Source organism: Delphinus delphis, chromosome 15 (assembly GCF_949987515.2).
Source record: "Delphinus delphis chromosome 15, mDelDel1.2, whole genome shotgun sequence".
Taxonomy (NCBI): Eukaryota; Metazoa; Chordata; class Mammalia; order Artiodactyla; family Delphinidae; genus Delphinus; species Delphinus delphis.
The window spans coordinates 83,882,102-83,899,654 of NC_082697.1; the positions used below are offsets into that span (position 1 = coordinate 83,882,102).

The following is a 17,553-nucleotide window of genomic DNA, read 5'->3' on the forward strand; positions in this document are numbered from 1 at the left end:
TAGATCTTCAGAAATGTAATCAAGCTGCTGTTCTGCTTGAATATTTGTATTTTATCTCAGATATTGCTTCTTATCTCTCTCCTCTTTTTCTAGAACTTTAGTTAGTTGGGTAAAACCTTTTCACTGTATTATTCTTTATGTCTCCTATTCTCTTATCTAATTTTCAATCATTTTGTGTCTCTATGCATTATTCTATTTTCTTCTGACCTGTCTTTCCGTTCACTAATTTTTCTTTTCAGCTGTGTTTATTTAAAATGCTGTGCACTGATCCATTGATTCCTGATCTCAGTTACTGTATTTTTACATTCTGGAATTTCCATTTGATAGTTTATTTTTTTTCTTTCTTTGTAACAGTTTCTAGTTCTCTGGTGAAACTTTCAATCTAGTCTTTTATTTCCTTAAACATGCTAAGCATGTTATTTTAGAATCCATGTCTGATAACTTCACTATTTGAAATCACTGTAGATTTGTTTCTGTTGTCTGTTACTTCTCTTGGTTTTCTATTACGTTGCATCAACTTCTTATATGCCTGGTTATTTTTTGTTGAATAGTAGTATCACTATATATGAAAATTTTGAGGTTCTAGGTGATATTATCTGTCTTCAAAGAGGGCCTATATTTGTTTCTCAAAGAAGGTTTGGGAGACCAGGAAACTCAGATCCAGGGATTTAAACTATTGAAACTAGAATTCAGCTTCTGGGAGGTCCAGCATATTTCCACTTTACCGTTACTTCAGTGGTGTACCCTTCAAGGAATGACCCTAGAGCTTGAGATTTACCAGAACTCCTCCCCATGGTGAGTTCTGAATTCTGATTTTGTGCACTTAGCTCCTCAAAAAAGATACCAAAAGTTTCGTTCAATCTTCTCATTCTTCATCCAGGTCTGGGATTGGCAAATGCATCTGTAGAAGAAAAGTAGCTTATTTTGTTGGATTTCTTCCTCCTGGATCCTGAGGCCTTCAAGTAGATGTTTTGGTTTTGCTTTGATATTTTGACCAGGGTTTCTGCTTTTACTCAGTAGAAGGGTTGATCTGAATGGTCTAGCATGCCATTGCTAGAATCAGAAATCCGCTTTGGTGTCTCTGTCCATGTGCTTTCTGAATCCCAGTGGTGCAGTAACTCTTGATTGTATACAGGCATGTCTCATTTCACTGTGCTTTGCAGATATTGCTCTTTTTTTTTTAAACAAATTGCAGGTGTGTAGCAACCTTGCATTGAGCAAGTCTTTTGGCACCTTTTTTCCAATAGCATTTAAAAAATTAAAGATTTACATTGTTTTTTTAACCATAATACCATTGCACACTTAATAGACTACAGTATAGTGTAAACATAACTTTTCTATGCACTGGGAGACCAGAAAGTTCTTGAGACTTGCTTTATTGGGATACTCGCTTTATTGCAGTGGTCTGGAACCAAACCTGCAGTATCTCTGGGGTATGCCTGTAGTTGATTATAGAGTTGGGTTTTGCCTAGTGGTTCTATTTAAAGAGACTTTTTTTTTTTTTTTTTTTTGCTGTGTGCGGCCTCTCACTGTTGTGGCCTCTCCCATTGCAGAGCACAGGCTCTGTGGCCATGGCTCACGGGCCCGGCCGCTCCGCGGCATGTGGGATCTTCCCAGACCGGGGCACGAACCCATGTCCCCTGCATCAGCAGGCGGACTCTCAACCACTGCGCCACCAGGGAAGCCCCTAAAGAGACTTTTAAATTAAATAGGTAAATTGATCTAATTTATATTTATTAATGTGACCATTATACTTTGTTTTTAGTTCTCTAATAGTGTTTAATATGCTTTATATTTTTATTGCTTTTAAAAATGATCTTTCACTATACTCCCTGCATTTTTGAGGTTTTATTTTATTTATATTGGGGGCATGTGTCCTTGCTAATAATTTGAAAGGTTTTTATCCTTAGGTTTTTTTGTTTGTTTTTAGTTCTTCTAGTACTTGCTTTTATACTTTCAACTGCTATCCTTACATATGTCCTTATATGTTGATTTATTAGCTTTAAGTGTATCTTTTGACCCTCAGCTTCTCCATTTCCCCTCCCAACTTTTGATGGTTACCTTATTTCTACAAAACCATGATTTAGAACATTTATATTAAATACCTAATTATTTCATTACTACTTTGTTTTCCTGCTTCTCTCTTCTCATTTCATTCACTGTGTAGTACTGATTTTATCATCTGTGTTGCTCATCTACCACTTCTTTTTTCAATAGTTAGGTATCTTAATATAGTTTCTGTACTGCTTATTTTTTATCACTACTCAACGTTGAATGCATTTGAAGTTTTCCTGGACCAGCTCTTTGCAGGCATTTATGTTGGGGAAAGGCTCAGGCACTATTCTTGGCTAGCAGGAATTCTTCCTATGACAGAGGACATTGGGGTGGCAGCGGGTGGGGGAGGTGTGCTTACATGCACGTATGCTTCTTTCTTTCTTACTGCCTGGCAGATACTGCCAGTTTCAGAGCAGCCCAGTTCAAAGTTCTCTCCCTCCTGCCTCACTGACAGCCTACCTCCAGCAGAGACGTGTGTCTTCATTCAGTCTAACTTCCTCAGAACATCCTTGCTGCCAAATGGAGTGGAGGTTCCCATTGTTCCAAGCAAGGAGTTGGTTTTGCCCGCCAGGCCACACCACCTACTTTGGAAAACTCAGCCTTTCTGAAGCTTTCTCTGCCTTGCCTAAAATCTGGTTAGACTTCCCTCACTAGATTTATCAGCTCCTTCTCGTATATATTGTGATTTGGGATCGCAGATGTCTGCTGGTTTTATCAAAGATTTTCAGTTCTTTGTCTCATTCTCCTCTCTGGATTGGGGTAATTTCAGAGAAGAGAAGGATCAGAGGCATCTTTATTCTGCTACCTTAAAATTGGGCATTCTACTTTTTTTTTTTTTTTTTTTTTTTTTGCGGTACACGGGCCTCTCACTGTTGTGGCCTCTCCCGTTGCGGAGCACAGGCTCCAGACACACAGGCTCCGCGGCCATGGCTCACGGGCCCAGCCACTCTGCGGCATGTGGGATCTTCCAGGACCGGGGCACGAGCCCGCGTCCCCTGCATCGGCAGGCGGACTCTCAACCACTGCGCCACCAGGGAAGCCCAGGGCATTCCACTTTTTACATTTATAAATAACATATGATTGTTTTCTCTATAGAAATTGAAACAATACAGATAAAACTGAAGTCTGTCTTCACTAGCCCCTTCTGCCCCAGAGGTTTCCCAGAGGAACTGTTGTCACTAGTTTGGCATGTATCCTTCCATATCTTTTTCTTTGAATTCATATGTATTCGCGTGTGCGCGTGTGTGTGTGTGTGTGTGTGTGTGTGTGTGTATGCTTTTAGAAATGGTATGTTTTATGTCTGTATTTTGATTTTTTTTAAGAATAGAATCAGTCTGTGTATGTATTGTTTTGTAACTTTTCTTCACGTAGTAACGTTTATTGGTGATGTTTCCATTTCATTACATATAGAGCTACCTCTTGGAGGGGTGGAGAGTTGGAGAGTATTTTGTAGAGCAGATAAATAATAGTTTACTTAACTATTCGCTTAGGAACAAACTTCAGAATGTCTCCAGTGTTTTTCGTTTTATGTTGCAAGCAGTGTGGCAGTGAATATGCTTCCTTTGGACACATAAGGGTTTATAGAATAGATATTGAAAAACGATAGTGACAAATCATAAGGATATACATTTTTTAAAAAATAAGTAATACCAAATTGCTTTCCTAAATTCACAAGCAATGAATGATAGTATGAGAGTTTTCCCACATCTGTACCAATGCTAACTAAAAAGTTGTCTAACTAAAAATTGTTTGCCAGTCTTGGGGGGGGGGTACCTTGTTTTAATTTGCATTTTGCTGCATTACTAATGAGATTTAGCTGCTTTTCGTGTGTCTGTTGAACGTTTCTCATTCCTCTACTGTGTTGTCATTCTTTCATTATTTTCTGTACTATGCAGTTATTTTTGTTTTACTGGTCTCAGGTGAAATTATAATTCAAACTATAAGTCATGCTTCAATCAATGAATGGCTGCTTTGATTCTTACAGTTACTATAGTGTGACCAAATTTCAATGTTAAGATAAATGTGAAGAATAGGTCTCATGGCGGAGGGTGTTTTTGTTTTTGTTTTTGTTTCTTTCCTGTCCAACCTCAGAAGCTCAATATAAGTACATAGGGAGGTATAGACACAGGAAAAAAATTGAATTATTATTAAAATTTCATTTTTTCTTAGACAAATAAACCTCAGACATCACGACCCAATCTCATCAAACCAGCTGCCCAGTGGCAAGATCTCAAAAGATTGGGAGAAGAAAGGCCTAAAAAGTCTAGAGCAGCCTTTGAATCAGATAAGAACCGCTTTTTTTCTGTGTGTAACAGCTCGTTGTTTGGTTCTGGGGCACAGGATGATTCTGAGGATAACTACGGTGAATTTCTAGATCTTGGGCCTCCTGGAGTTTCTGAATTCATTAAGCCAAGTGGACAAACAGAAAGAGAACCCAAGCCTGGACCAAGTCATAACCAAGCAACAAATGACATTGTCAACCATAGAGCAGAGCAGAAAATCATTATCTTGAAAGAAGGTAGCCTTCTTTTTCCAGAAAGTGATCCTTTGGACACTCAGAACCAGTCATCTGAAGACTCAGAGACAGAGCTTTTATCAAACCTCGGAGAATCAACTGATATCCTAGATGACCAGGCCATCGAAGAAGACTGCTGGTTAGACCATCCTTACTTCCAGTCTCTGAACCAACAGCCCCGTGAGATAACAAACCAGGTTGTGCCTCAGGAGCGGCAGCCTGAAGTAGAACTGGGCCCACTGTTGTATCAGCATGAAGCCTCAGGGTCAGCTTTTCCAAGACCAGCTTTTCCAAGATCAGAACCCCAGCAGGATGGGATTCCAGGCCCTTCTTCTCCTCAGCCTGCCCATCCTCTGGAAGAGCTTGAAGACCAACAATTAGCAATAGATGATGAAGAGCCAGGTCCAGCCTTTCCACTGCAAGGATCTCAGGAGCCCAATTTGGAAAACCTTTGGAGGCAAGAAGCTCCTGACGTAGACCAAGAACTCATTGCACTGTTAGTGAAAGAAACAGTAAGTTTTATTTTGATATGTAAATAATTATACACACTAAGTATACTGAGTTTCCTTTTATTGCAAAAGTATTATTTGTGCGTGGGGACTTCATTTTCTGAATTTCCTAGATTTGTAGACTAGAAGGAGAGAAACTGAAGATTTGAAAATTGAATCAGGATTCCTGAATGTATGCTTAAACCCTCAGCAAGCCCTCTGGGATTCTAGCTGCAGATCATGGTTGCCCTCATGCTGTCATATGAGCAGTCTGCGCAGTTTTTAAAAAGGAATTGAGTTAACTCCAAATTCAAACCCTTAAAGCAGGTTTATAAGATTACCTAGAGCTACACTGTCCAATACAGTAGCTTCATTTGGCTGTTTAAATTTAAATGTCTTACAATTAAATAAAATTTAAATTTCATTTCTGGTGGCACCAGTCATATTTTAAGTGCTCAGTAGCCACATAGGGCTGAACAGCTACCGTGTTGGAAAGCACAGAATAGAACATTTCCACCTTTGTACCAAGTTCTGTTAGATAGCACTGACCTAGAAAGTCATGCAGGGCTCTGTGGGCTGCTCTTTGCCTTGGAACAGTCTTTTAACCCTTCTTCCCCCAGGTTTTTTCATCTGGTCTACTAGATTGTGTGCTTCTGAGGGTATACACTAGAAAGTGTTTTATTTGTCTTTAGACTTCCTTTGCTTGGGCAGAGATGTTCAATATTTATTGGAAGACTATAGAATAGACATGCAGAATGGGGGCAGAGGACCAGGTGATCTCTGCGTACCTTTCTAAATTCCATATTCTGTGTAGACAGATAAATCTGGGCACCTTGTGTGAAGGTTTAAGCCAGACACAAAACTGCTTTACAGTCCTTTTCTAGTCTTTAGTCATTTTATGTACTTTTTGCCATCTGGTTTTTATTGCAATTTGAAACCATACCAGGGGATGAAATATAAATAATGTTTTTTATTCCCTTCTAGGAAGTAAGATTTCCAGATGTAGCACATGGGTATATTGAGGAAATAATTCATTTGAAAAATTACTATGATTTGAATGTGTAAGTATACCACCACGCTTTTTTTCTTTCTTCTTTTTTATTGTGGTAAAATATACATAACACAAAACATTTTAACCATTTGTACGTGTACAGTTCAGTGGCATTAAGTATATTTACATTTTTGCACAACCATCACCACCATCCATCTCCAGAACTTCTTCATCTTCTCGAACTGAACCTGTGCCCACTCCCTCTCCCAAGTGCATGCCAACCACTGTTTTACTTTCTGTCTCTATGAATTTGGCTCCTCTAGAGACCTCATGTAAGTGGAGTCACACAATATTTGTCCTTTTTCGGCTGCCTTACTTCAGTTAGCGTTATGTCTTTTTGAATCATCCTATTAGAATAGTTTTAATTTTAGTCGTATACAGACTGTTTTCTGGATCTTGTATAGAATCATACATGGTTATAGAATTAAGATGTTTAGTTAATTCTTAGCATTGATACTACCCATATTTTGGTCAGGATGTTAAAGATATATTCTTCCCTATATTTGTAACAAAGTATTCTGTAGCCACTCTGCCTATATGGAGAAAGGTATGGAAGTGTCTTCTTTAATTTTCATTATAAAGTTGATAAGTATGTTTTTTTGGGGGGTTTTTTTGCGTTACGCGGGCCTCTCACTGCTGTGGCCCCTCCCGTTGCGGAGCACAGGCTCCGGACGCGCAGGCCCAGCGGCCATGGCTCACGGGGCCCAGCCACTCCGTGGCATGTGGGATCCTTGGCCATGTGGGATCCATGGCCATGTGGGATCCATGGCCATGGCTGCTGGGCCTGCGTGTCCGGAGCCTGTGCTCCGCAACGGGAGGGGCCACAGCAGTGAGAGGCCCGCATACCGCAAAACAAAAAAAATAATAATAAATAAAAGTGTCCCAAAGAATACAAAATGAAAAATAAGTCTCTTTCCTCTTATACTCTTTCACCTCCTTCTAGTATGCAGAGGTGGAACAGTTGTAAATTTGTAAAGAGCAGTAGGTATTGAACTTGATCAAATTTTCGGCTAATTAATACAGATTATTTTAATTAAAGGTGGACACTAAACCTCTGTCCTCAAAGATTATATTCTGTACCGTAGAACTCAGCAAGGGTGCGAGTGGGAGCTGGCTGCCTTAACCAAGAAGGAAGGGCCCTCTGTCTGAGGTTAGCAGCCCAGAGGAGGTATTTTTTTCTAATTCATACAAAGGCACTGTGGTGCCATTGGCAGCCCTATCTCTCCCCCTCTGTCCAGAGGCAGGCACTGTTACCAGTTTTTTAAACCAAGATGGAATCAAGGTTTCAAATGTATTTGTTTATCTTTTTAGCTTTTTAATTTAGAACAGTCCACCAGTTACTTTTTTTTTAATGTTACTGATTTTTTTCCCCCTGTAATTTTTGAACATAAAAAGTTGAAAGAACACCCTGTATCCACCACCTAGGTTATTATCTGGCATTCTGCTGTAAGGAAGATTTTGCCTTTTATTTCTTGCGTGCTTTTTTTTTTTTTTAAATTAATTAATTTATTTATTTTTGGCTGAGTTGGGTCTTCGTTGCTGCACGCGGGCTTTCTCTGGCTGATGTGAGCAAGGGCTGCTCTTCGTTGCGGTGCGTGGGCTTCTCATTGCGGTGGCTTCTGTTATTGCAGAGCACGGGCTCTAGGTGTGCAGGCTTCAGTAGTTGAGGCTCTCGGGCTCTAGAGAACAGGCTCAGTAGTTGTGGCGCACGGGTTTAGTTGCTCCACAGCATGTGGGATCTTCCCGGACCAGGGCTCGAACCCGTGTGCCCTGCATTGGCAGGCGGATTCTTAACCACTGCGCCACCAGGGAAGCCCTGTGCTCTTTTTTAAATCTCTGTAGACATAAAGGTTTGTATAAGTGGTGCTTTATAATTTTTTTCTTTTTGAAACTGAATTATCCTAAATTTGACCAGTAGGAGCGTCTTAAGATGCACCTGTGTCTTTTTAGCATGACTCCATTAGTCTTTGAGCACATCCTGGCTTTCTAATAGGCTAAGTTACCCCAGGCTTACCTTGAACTTCTCTGCCGAAAACCTGGAATCTGTCATTTCCCCCAAGAAATCCAGGTTTCTTAGAATGAGGATTGTTATTTATAAACTAACATCTTGAGGCTAAACTTGCTCATCATACCTACTAGCCTGTCATTACTTCTAGGACCTTTTTAAGGGACAAACCAAGAAAATAAGTTTTTTTTAAAATCATGAATTTATATTCAAAATTTCCCATTCAAATTTAAAATTAAAATTTTTTTCTCAATCTTTCTGAATTTTACGTTTATGTGTTTTTTTCTTCCACTAAAAACGTAATTTCTAATAACATTAATATATTTATTTTCTTTATCCTAAAATATACATAAAATAATTTTAACATTGTAGTACCGATGTTACTAGTACTAATACCTCTACTGAGTGAAGTAAACAATGTTTTGTAGTTATTTTTGCACTTAAGTATATTTCACTAAGGCAATACAGTTAGAATATAGACTGTGCTGGGCTGTAGATTGATGATTTTGGTCAGGTCTGGAAATTTTGTAGCCATTATCTCATTAAATAATTCTTCTGCCCTGTTCTCTTTTTCCCCCCTTCTGTAACACTTTTCTTCTAACCCTTGTCCATGATGGCTCTTAACATCATCTCTTTGTTTCTGAGATGCATTCCAGAGGATTTTTCAGATCTAACCTCCAGCTCACCAATTGTCTTTTCAGTGGGGTATAATCTGCTAGTAAGTCCATCTGTTATGTTTTTAATTTCAGTTTCTATATGTTTTTCATTTCTAGTATTTCTATTCTTTAATTCTTCAGGCCATTCTAATAGTGTTTTATTTTTTGTTTGTATTTTTAATCACTTTAGGTCTTTAAAAACAATAAACATAACTTCTTTGTGTTCTGGGTGTGATCATTCTGACACATGAAGTTCTTGTGAATCTCATTCTGTTGTTTCTCCTGGCCTCATGGCGTCCTGTTTCCTTGCGTTATTTTGTAGATTTTGACTGTGAGCGCATTACTTGAGGTCTTGATAGAAACGGTTCCTTCAGGGAGGATTTGCTTTAACTTCTGTCATGTTCCTCAGGGCAATGTCAGTCTAATACTATAGGTTGTTGTCTGGAAGTTTTATCTTACCTGGGTAGTAAGACTTTAGTCCTGGATGAGGACTGGGTAATCACAAATTCTCAGGAGGAGTTCTGTTTTCCCATCCGTCCACTCAGCATCAGTGTTAAGGCATGCTTTTCCATGTGGTCTCTGAGCTTTGTCTCTTATCCTGTGTGCCCCGTGAAAACTAAGGGCTCACCTTTATTAGGATCAACAAATGCCCTCAGGAAAACTAGCTTCTGTGTTTAGCTTATTTCTCAGGGGTGTCAGTTTCACTTAGATTTGGACTCCTGAAAACGCCTTACTAACTTAAACATTTTGGTGTACTTTAAAAGTTTTATTTTAATATTTCACTCAGCAGTTTTCAATTGGAGACTGCCTGGGTACTTAATTGGTACTTAATCTTCCATACTGCTGGAAGGGGAAGCCATTTTGTTATTTTACACGCCATTCATTCTTCTCAAGCCTTTCCTCCATATTTTGGATTGTGTATAACTTAATTTTTTTATTTTTGAACTATAATACACATACAGAAAAATGCACAAAATAAAGATGCACAGCTTAATAAATTATTACAAATAAAACATTCATGTAACCACCACCCAGCAATCTTCAAAAAATAGAGCATTGCTGCCATCTTTGAATGCTGTATGAAGATATCATGTAGTCTGTATTCTCTCGTGACTGGCTTCTTTCAACATTATGTTTGTGAGATTCTTTCATGCTGTGTATAACTATAGTTCATGCATTTTCGTTGCTAAGTAGTATTCCACTTGTATGAAAATGCTGTAATTAAATTTTTCCCTCTACTTTTTTTTTTTTTTTTTTTTTGCGGTACGCGGGCCTCTCACTGTTGTGGCCTCTCCCGTTGCAGAGCACAGGCTCCGGACGCGCAGGCTCAGCGGCCATGGCTCACGGGCCCAGCCGCTCCGCGGCGTGTGGGATCTTCCCGGACCGGGGCACGAACCCGTGTCCCCTGCATCGGCAGGCGGACTCTCAACCACTGCACCACCAGGGAAGCCCCTCCCTCTACTTTTGATGGACATTTGGGTTGTTGTCACTTTTTAGCTATCGCAGATAATGCAGCTATGAGCATACTTGTACATGCCTCCCAAGCCCCTAGTCTTAACCAGACTTGGCCTTCTTTTTTTTTTTTTTCTGGCGGTACACGGGCCTCTCACTGTTGTGGCCTCTCCCGTTGCGGAGCACAGGCTTCGTATGCGCAGGCTCAGCGGCCATGCCTCACGGGCCCAGCCGCTCCACGACATGCGGGATCTTCCTGGACTGGGGCCCAAACCCGTGTCCCCTGCATCAGCAGGCGGACTCTCAACCACTGCGCCACCAGGGAAGCCCAGACTTGGCCTTCTTTACCACCCTGTTGGCTAGTGATACCTTCAAGTAGAAATTTTTTAATTTTGTTTTTTAATTTTGGTCTTGTTTCTCATCTTTGGGAGTATTGGTCTGCCATTACTAGAAGTGAAGGTGCTGTTTTATTCTAAGGTTTTAAAATATTTTCTTTTTGAGTATGTAAACAACATGATGGCAACTGCATTATTTTTAATTAATAAACTTTAATTTTGAAATAGTTTTAAATTCATAGCAAAATTGAGCAGAAATAGCTACATTTTTACAATGAAAAATATCTCCTAGACTTCCACTCAACTAAAAAACAACTGATTGATTGATTGATTGATTTTTGGCTGCGTTGGGTCTTCGTTGCCACATGCGGGCTTTCCCTAGTTGTGGTGAGTGGGGGCTGCTCTTCCTTGCGGTGTGCGGGCTTCTCATTGTGGTGGCTTCTCTTGTTGTGGAGCATGGGCTCTAGGTGTGTGGGCTTCAGTAGTTGTGGCACACAGTCTCAGTATTTGTGGCTCGAGGACTCTAGAGCGCAGGCTCAGTAGTTGTGGCACACGGGCTTAGTTGCTCTGCAGCATGTGACATCTTCCCAGACCAGGTCTCAAACTCGTGTCCCCTGCATTGGCAGGTGGATTCTTAACCACTGCACCACCAGGGAAGTCCAAACTGATTTTTTTTAACGTACCTTTTTAGTTCTTGGAATGAAAACCTAATTTTTTTTGGAGGGTAAATACAATTTTGGATATCTTTTTCATGAAATAGTGTTATGTAAAAAAATATTTTTTATGGTGTTATTAGTGATTACCTTTAATAAAAATTATTCTATTGAATTTTCCTCTTTGTTAAATATTTTTCCTGTACATAGTTTCACTAGTGTTCTGATAAACATTCTGCATTATTCCATGTAGTACTTTTCCTTTTTTTTGTTATACACGGTATGCTGAAACCCTAAAAGTTAAGATTTGGGATCAGGGATTATAAACAGATTCATGATCCTTGAAACATATTTCCAAAGAGCTTTCCAGGGAATTCCCTGGCAGTCCAGTGGTTAGGCCTCTGCGCTTTCACTGCGGAGGGCCTGGGTTCAATCCCTGGTTGGGGAACTAAGATCCCACAAGCCAAGTAGCGCAGCAAAAACAAACTAACAAATAGCCTTCCTGTGGAGTTGTGCCAGTTTATGTTGCTGTTAGAGATGTATATGAATTGGTTTAATCATTCCTCAACAATATAGAGTAGTCTTATTTTAACGAGGCATAAAGTAAGTAATATTTTAGTTGCGTTTCTTTGGTAATTAGCTATGTACCATTTTTCATGTATTTGTTTACTAATTGTATTTCCCTCCTATGTAAATTGTTTACTCCTTCTCTTGTATCATTGAATTCCTTTTTTTGTTAATATTTTCCTGATTATGAAGCATAATGTTCGTTCATTTTAGAAACTATAAATGTATATACCTAGCACATTTAGTTACAGAATACTGATTTGAATAGGATACCAAGTAGAATTTTAAATAACTTATAGTAAATATTAAAGTAATCTTTTAGAAATTTAGTATACTATAATGTTTCCCTCTCATTCTGTGGATGAATATATTATTTTTTAAGTATCTGCAAAATTAGTCTTCAATGTAATATCGGTAAAGTGTGATCAAATTGACAGATTCTGTGACAATTCTGTTCTCCTACCTCCTGAGTCTCATACATGTCATTTTTTCTAGGGGCTTACTGACTCTGTGCCGTTTGCATCACTGAAAAGCAAATATTCATCCTTAAACATAAATTCTTGTGAATTCCAAAGGAAAGGGAATGTTCAATAATGGTATTGAATCTTTTGAAACTTACAGTATGATTTTCCTGACACTGCTTTCCTTTCGTCCCTGGGCTGTTGAGACTAAGTTGTTAATTCTCAAAACTAAGTTGAATGTTGTTAATGTAGGGCCGAAAGGAGGCCCAAAGCAGAGTTGAGCAAGCTGGTATTTTGTGGGGCTGACTCTCAGTCACTTTGTGTGCAGTCTTTAAGTCACCTTTAGATGTAACCAGCTGGTCATTTTAGCAGGAGGGGCCTGTTCACCAGAGAACCTGCTGTGATGGTAACCTACTCTTTGACGCTTTAACTAAGACTTTTCACTCACATGTGATGCAACTTAAGTTGGATCGAGGCAGCAAACAACTATTAAAGAATAAAAGCTTGGAATATTAGCTTGGCTTATTTAGTGGGAGTGCTTTCTCGAAACCCTGTAGCTTGTCAGGTCAGATCAAGCATGAAATAATATCAGTAGGTGGGCAGATTTGAGTTCTGACAAGCATTTCGATATGTGAAGTTTTTAATAGTGTTGAAAATATAAAATGAATTGCTAAGAGAAGAACCTCTAAAATGCGGCCGGGGGTTGGGGGGTGATTCAGAAATTATACCTACTGTTCTATAGCATGTACTTTAGGAAGTGCATAAAAATAGAACATTTTAAAGGATGAGATTTTAAAAACTAGAAACAAGGTTTACTACTTTCTTCCAACACCCTAGCAGATCATCTTCCATGCGTCCCACTTAGGAGACCTCTGGCTTCACTCATGCATGGCTATTCTATTAAAAAAGATTCTTTATATTTGACCTTTTTATCTTTCCCCAAATTCCTGGTTTTGGGGCAGTTTGTTGGCCTGTGGTAGCCACACTTATCAGAACGTTACAAACAGGTAAGATTGGAATGGAGGAGCTATTCCACATCTGGTTTGTAGTATGTCCAGTTGTGCATGTTAAAGGGGTTGTTTGGAACTTCATGCCTTTCTCCACAAATACTGGGTTCTTAACAGTGAATGATTCTCAGCTTAGCCTTCAGAGATCTGTATAACCTGTGGTGCTCATCAGTTTGTACTGGAACAAAGAGTCACCATCAGTGACAATGCTTTTACTGGGAAATGTGCTCAGAATTCTTGACTAGGGGTGTCTCCCCTTGCTACTACTGTAATATGGGAAAGGGGTTTTTCCCTCTCCAGGCCTCTGGCATTATGTTTCAGAGACTGGGCGTGGTGATAGGAAGAGGAGAGCTTAACAGTAAGAAGCATGGGACTCCTGGTAGTGATGATGAAGAAAAAGGTGTTGAGATGTGCTGACCAGTCCTGGAGTAGGAGGAAGAGGGGGCTTTGCAGTTGGGCTTTGTATTCCGGCCAGTGCTGAGGGCCCTGAGGGGGATTGCAAAAGAAGCATGCCTCCCTAGTTTTTAGTCCCCACACACTGGCCCTTGGTGAGAAGAGGAGCTGGAGGTGAACACCTTTTCTCTGTCTTCTTCCTGCTAGACCTGTCTTAATTAGAGGCTGCGCTCCTGACACTGGACAGGAGAGACCTGGGGAGAAGGGAGTTGAGTGAGAATCATGGTGGGGCACCTTCGAGGCAGTGGAGTCATCTTCAGAATCTGCAGGAGCAAGGGAAGGAAGGTAGAGGAGAGGGGAAGCCCCGGTTGCCCTGTAACTGGGAAGCTTTCTTGCTACTGAAGTGGCTCGTGCTGCATACCACCAGGCTGTACTTGTCTGTGTGGAATCATCCCAGGAGTACAGTTCGTTGCTTCTTTGGTTGTTAGGGTGAAAGGCCTTCTTAGTTAACATTTGTAAATCTGGGTGGTGATACATCTCTCATGTTATCTTATTCTCTATATCCTTACTTTTGAAGGATTTCATAGTAGTGATAAAAAGACAGGGTTGTTAGTTTGGTATGAAGAGAGTCTGTTCTTAAGCAAACATGGTCTGTTCCTTCAGCCTTACAGTAAACTGAGCATCCCTCAGATTGTCATGGGGATTTATTACCGTAGGGTTAAAAGAAGTATTAATGAATTAGTAGAAGGTCTTTTATGTTCCATTTATTAACTCTTAGAAAACTTTTTTTTTTTTTTGCTGCGCGCGGGCCTCTCACTGTTGTGGCCTCTCCCATTGCGGAGCACAGGCTCTGGACACGCAGGCTCAGCGGCCATGGCTCACGGGCCCAGCTGCTCCGCGGCATGTGGGATCTTCCCGGACCGGGGCACGAACCCGTGTCCCCTGCATCAGCAGGCGGACTCTCAACCACTGCGCCACCAGGGAAGCCCAGAAAACTATTTTTAATTGTGAATGTAAATACAAACTTTTCTCCATACAGTTCAACCAGTAAGAATTTCAGTGACTTCATTATATTGATACCCAACTAATAGAAAAACTTCGGAGTTTATATTTCAGTATGTATATTACTTTTTAAATTAGCAAGTAAAAATAGAGATTCAGTGTAACTGTCTTTTGTCTATTTGTTTTGTTTTTCTGATCTGCAAACATTTTAATTCCCTGATAGGTCAATTATAATGTGTGTCTAGAAACTTTATTTTCACACATTACATTTGAATCAATGGGCAGGTGTGGGATTGGGAAGCACTATGAAAGTAACATCATTTATTTTTGCAGACTTTGTAATTTTCTTCTGGAAAATCCAGATTATCCAAAGAGAGAAGATAGAGTCCTTATCAATCCCAATAGCAGCCTGCTTGCCAGCCAAGATGAGATAAAGGCAAGTTGTGCTCTTGTTTTGCAGTGTCTACTTGGAAATGCTCTGCTCTTTTCATCATTTTTAAGGGAATAAACTGCTTTGTCAAGACACATTTTTTAAGACAATCCAGGAAAAGAGGATTTCAGAATATATATTTTAGTGGGATTTCTCCATCTGAGTCACTTTGAATTCTGTATTTGACTTCTTTCATTGTAACTCTATCTTCCCTTCCCCACAAAGAATTAAACAAATCCTCCATATCTTTAATTCTACAAAGGAAGTTCCTGAGATAAACAAGAATTGGACCGGATTATTTGTATCATTTTAGGTTTTTTTTTTAACATTTTATTATGAAATTTTCAAACATACAGTAAAGTTAGAAGGCTTTTCCATTGATTACCTATATATCCACCAGCAGGACTATTAAAAGTTAACATTTTACTATGTCCATTTTGTCACATGTCCATCCCTGTGTCCATCAGCACATTCCTTTCATATTTTATTTCATTATAATGCACTTCAAAGTAAATTGCAAAAACATCAATACACTGCCCCGTAAATACTTTAGCATGCAGATTATTGCCTAGAGTTTAATGTCTGTTTACAGTTTTTCTTTTTGTATAAGATTTATATACAGTACATACACCTGTGTAACCAAATCCTGTATCAAGATATAAAGTTTGGTTTTTAGAAATCTTAATCACTGTCTTCATTTGTGATCCAGACTAGCATTTAGTGTGTTAAGCTGTTGAAGGAAAGTATAGTTCAGAACTGCTTCACTGGGATCTGTTGTACCATCCTTCTACTTACCACAAATTCTTTTTGACTCTTTCTTTTATGTATGGGTATTACTCATTTTATTGCTCTTTACTTTTGTGCTTTTCAGATGTTACAATTTTTTTTTACAAATTGAAGGTTTGTGGCAATCCTGCCTTGAGCAAATCTGTTGGTGCCATTTTTCCAACAGCATTTGTTCACCTCGTGTCTCTATGTCACATTTTGGTAATTCTCACAAGATTTCTGACTTTATTACTGCATTTGTCATGGTGATCTGTGATCAGTGACCTTTGGTGTTACTGTTGCAAAAAGATTGACTTGCTGAAAGCTCAGATGATGGTTAACATTTTTTAGCAGTAAATTTTTTTTTTTTTTTTTGTGGTACGCGGGCCTCTCACTGTTGTGGCCTCTCCCGTTGCGGAGCGCAGGCTCAGCGACCATGGCTCACAGGCCCAGCCGCTCCGCGGCATGTGGGATCTTCCCGGACCGGGACACGAACCCACATCCCCTGCATCGGCAGGCGGACTGTCAGCCACTGCGCCACCAGGGAAGCCCAGCAATAAATTATTAATTGCAGCATGTACTTTTTTTTTGTACATATGCTGTTGCACAGTTACTAGACTACAGTATGGTGTAAACATAACTTTAACTTTTCTTTGCATTGGGAAACCAAAATATTTGTGTGACTCGTTTTATTGTGATACTAACTTTATTGCAGTGGTCTTGAAACAAACCCGCAGTTTCCCTGAAGTATGCCTGTATTTTGTAGCTGGAAAAAAATTCATTTTTCTAAACATTTTGTGAAAAGAAAATGGCTAAAAAATTGGGTTCAAATCCCCAGCTATACTTTTTCATAGTTCCAACTAGTAAAACTAGTCTTCAGACTCCAGACAGACTGTTTAACCTCTCTGAACTATCATTTCTTCATCTCTATTCAGGGTTGGTATCCTCCTTTAGAGTAATTATGAGTACAAGTCAGATTATTCTATTCTGTAGTAAATAATTCTTCAAATGATTTCCCCCTCGTAGGAAATGCACCGTCTGGCCTCTAATGTTGTGCCTCTCTCTCATTTCAGTTGCCTAAAATAGACTTTTTTGACTATTCTAAATTGGCTCCTCTTGACCAGCGCTGCTTCATCCAAGCTGCTGACCTCCTGATGGCCGACTTCAAAATGCTCAGCAGTCAGGACATCAAGTGGGCCCTGCATGAGCTCAAAGGACACTATGCAATCACCCGAAAGGTGCTCTACTTGGTCTTCCTGCTGGGGTCACACCTTGACTAACTACTCCTTCCCATGATAACAGAATGAAGAGTTCAGCTTGTGGAAATTGGCATGGTTTATGATGGTAAAGAGCTAAGGAGTTTGTCAGGGCGAAGGTAAATAGACAAAGGTATTTGCTGATCAGGAAGAACTGAATGAAAAGAAATACATATTAGAAGCAGGGAGGTTCTGGTTTGACCATAAAGACGTGGAAGGTAATGAATTTTCCCATGGAATGCGGATGACTAGAGTGTAAAAGATGCATTTCAGTGCTATTCCTCCCTCATTTGCTTTCTGACTTGGAGCTGGCCACCACAATCCTCCCCCAGATGGCTCAGTTAGCAGTTACATGTAGAGTCTGTAAAGGGCCCAGGAACCCAGCTCTGCCCAGGGAGTGGTGGTTTGCCTCAGAAGCGAGTAGGCAGCTAACTGAAAGCTCTCGAGGTTTTGTTTTTTTCT

General features: G+C 39.8%; 1 protein-coding gene across 6 annotated transcripts in view; it reads left to right on the forward strand.

Moving 5' to 3' along the window:
• Positions 1–17,553, forward strand: part of RNF216 (ring finger protein 216) — a 171,715-nt gene that overhangs the window by 35,271 nt on the left and 118,891 nt on the right. For 5 of the 6 annotated variants that reach the window (XR_009522175.1, XM_060032496.1, XM_060032495.1 and 2 more), the window contains exons 4-7: positions 4,225–5,082; positions 6,043–6,119; positions 14,974–15,076; positions 16,909–17,073. Coding sequence is in view for 5 of the 6 variants with exons in the window: in XM_060032496.1 (XP_059888479.1) it covers positions 4,225–5,082; positions 6,043–6,119; positions 14,974–15,076; positions 16,909–17,073 (1,203 nt within the window). In the remaining variant the exon portion in view is untranslated. The remainder of the gene's footprint in view (positions 1–4,224; positions 5,083–6,042; positions 6,120–14,973; positions 15,077–16,908; positions 17,074–17,553) is intronic. The other variant, XM_060032497.1, reaches the window with a different exon arrangement.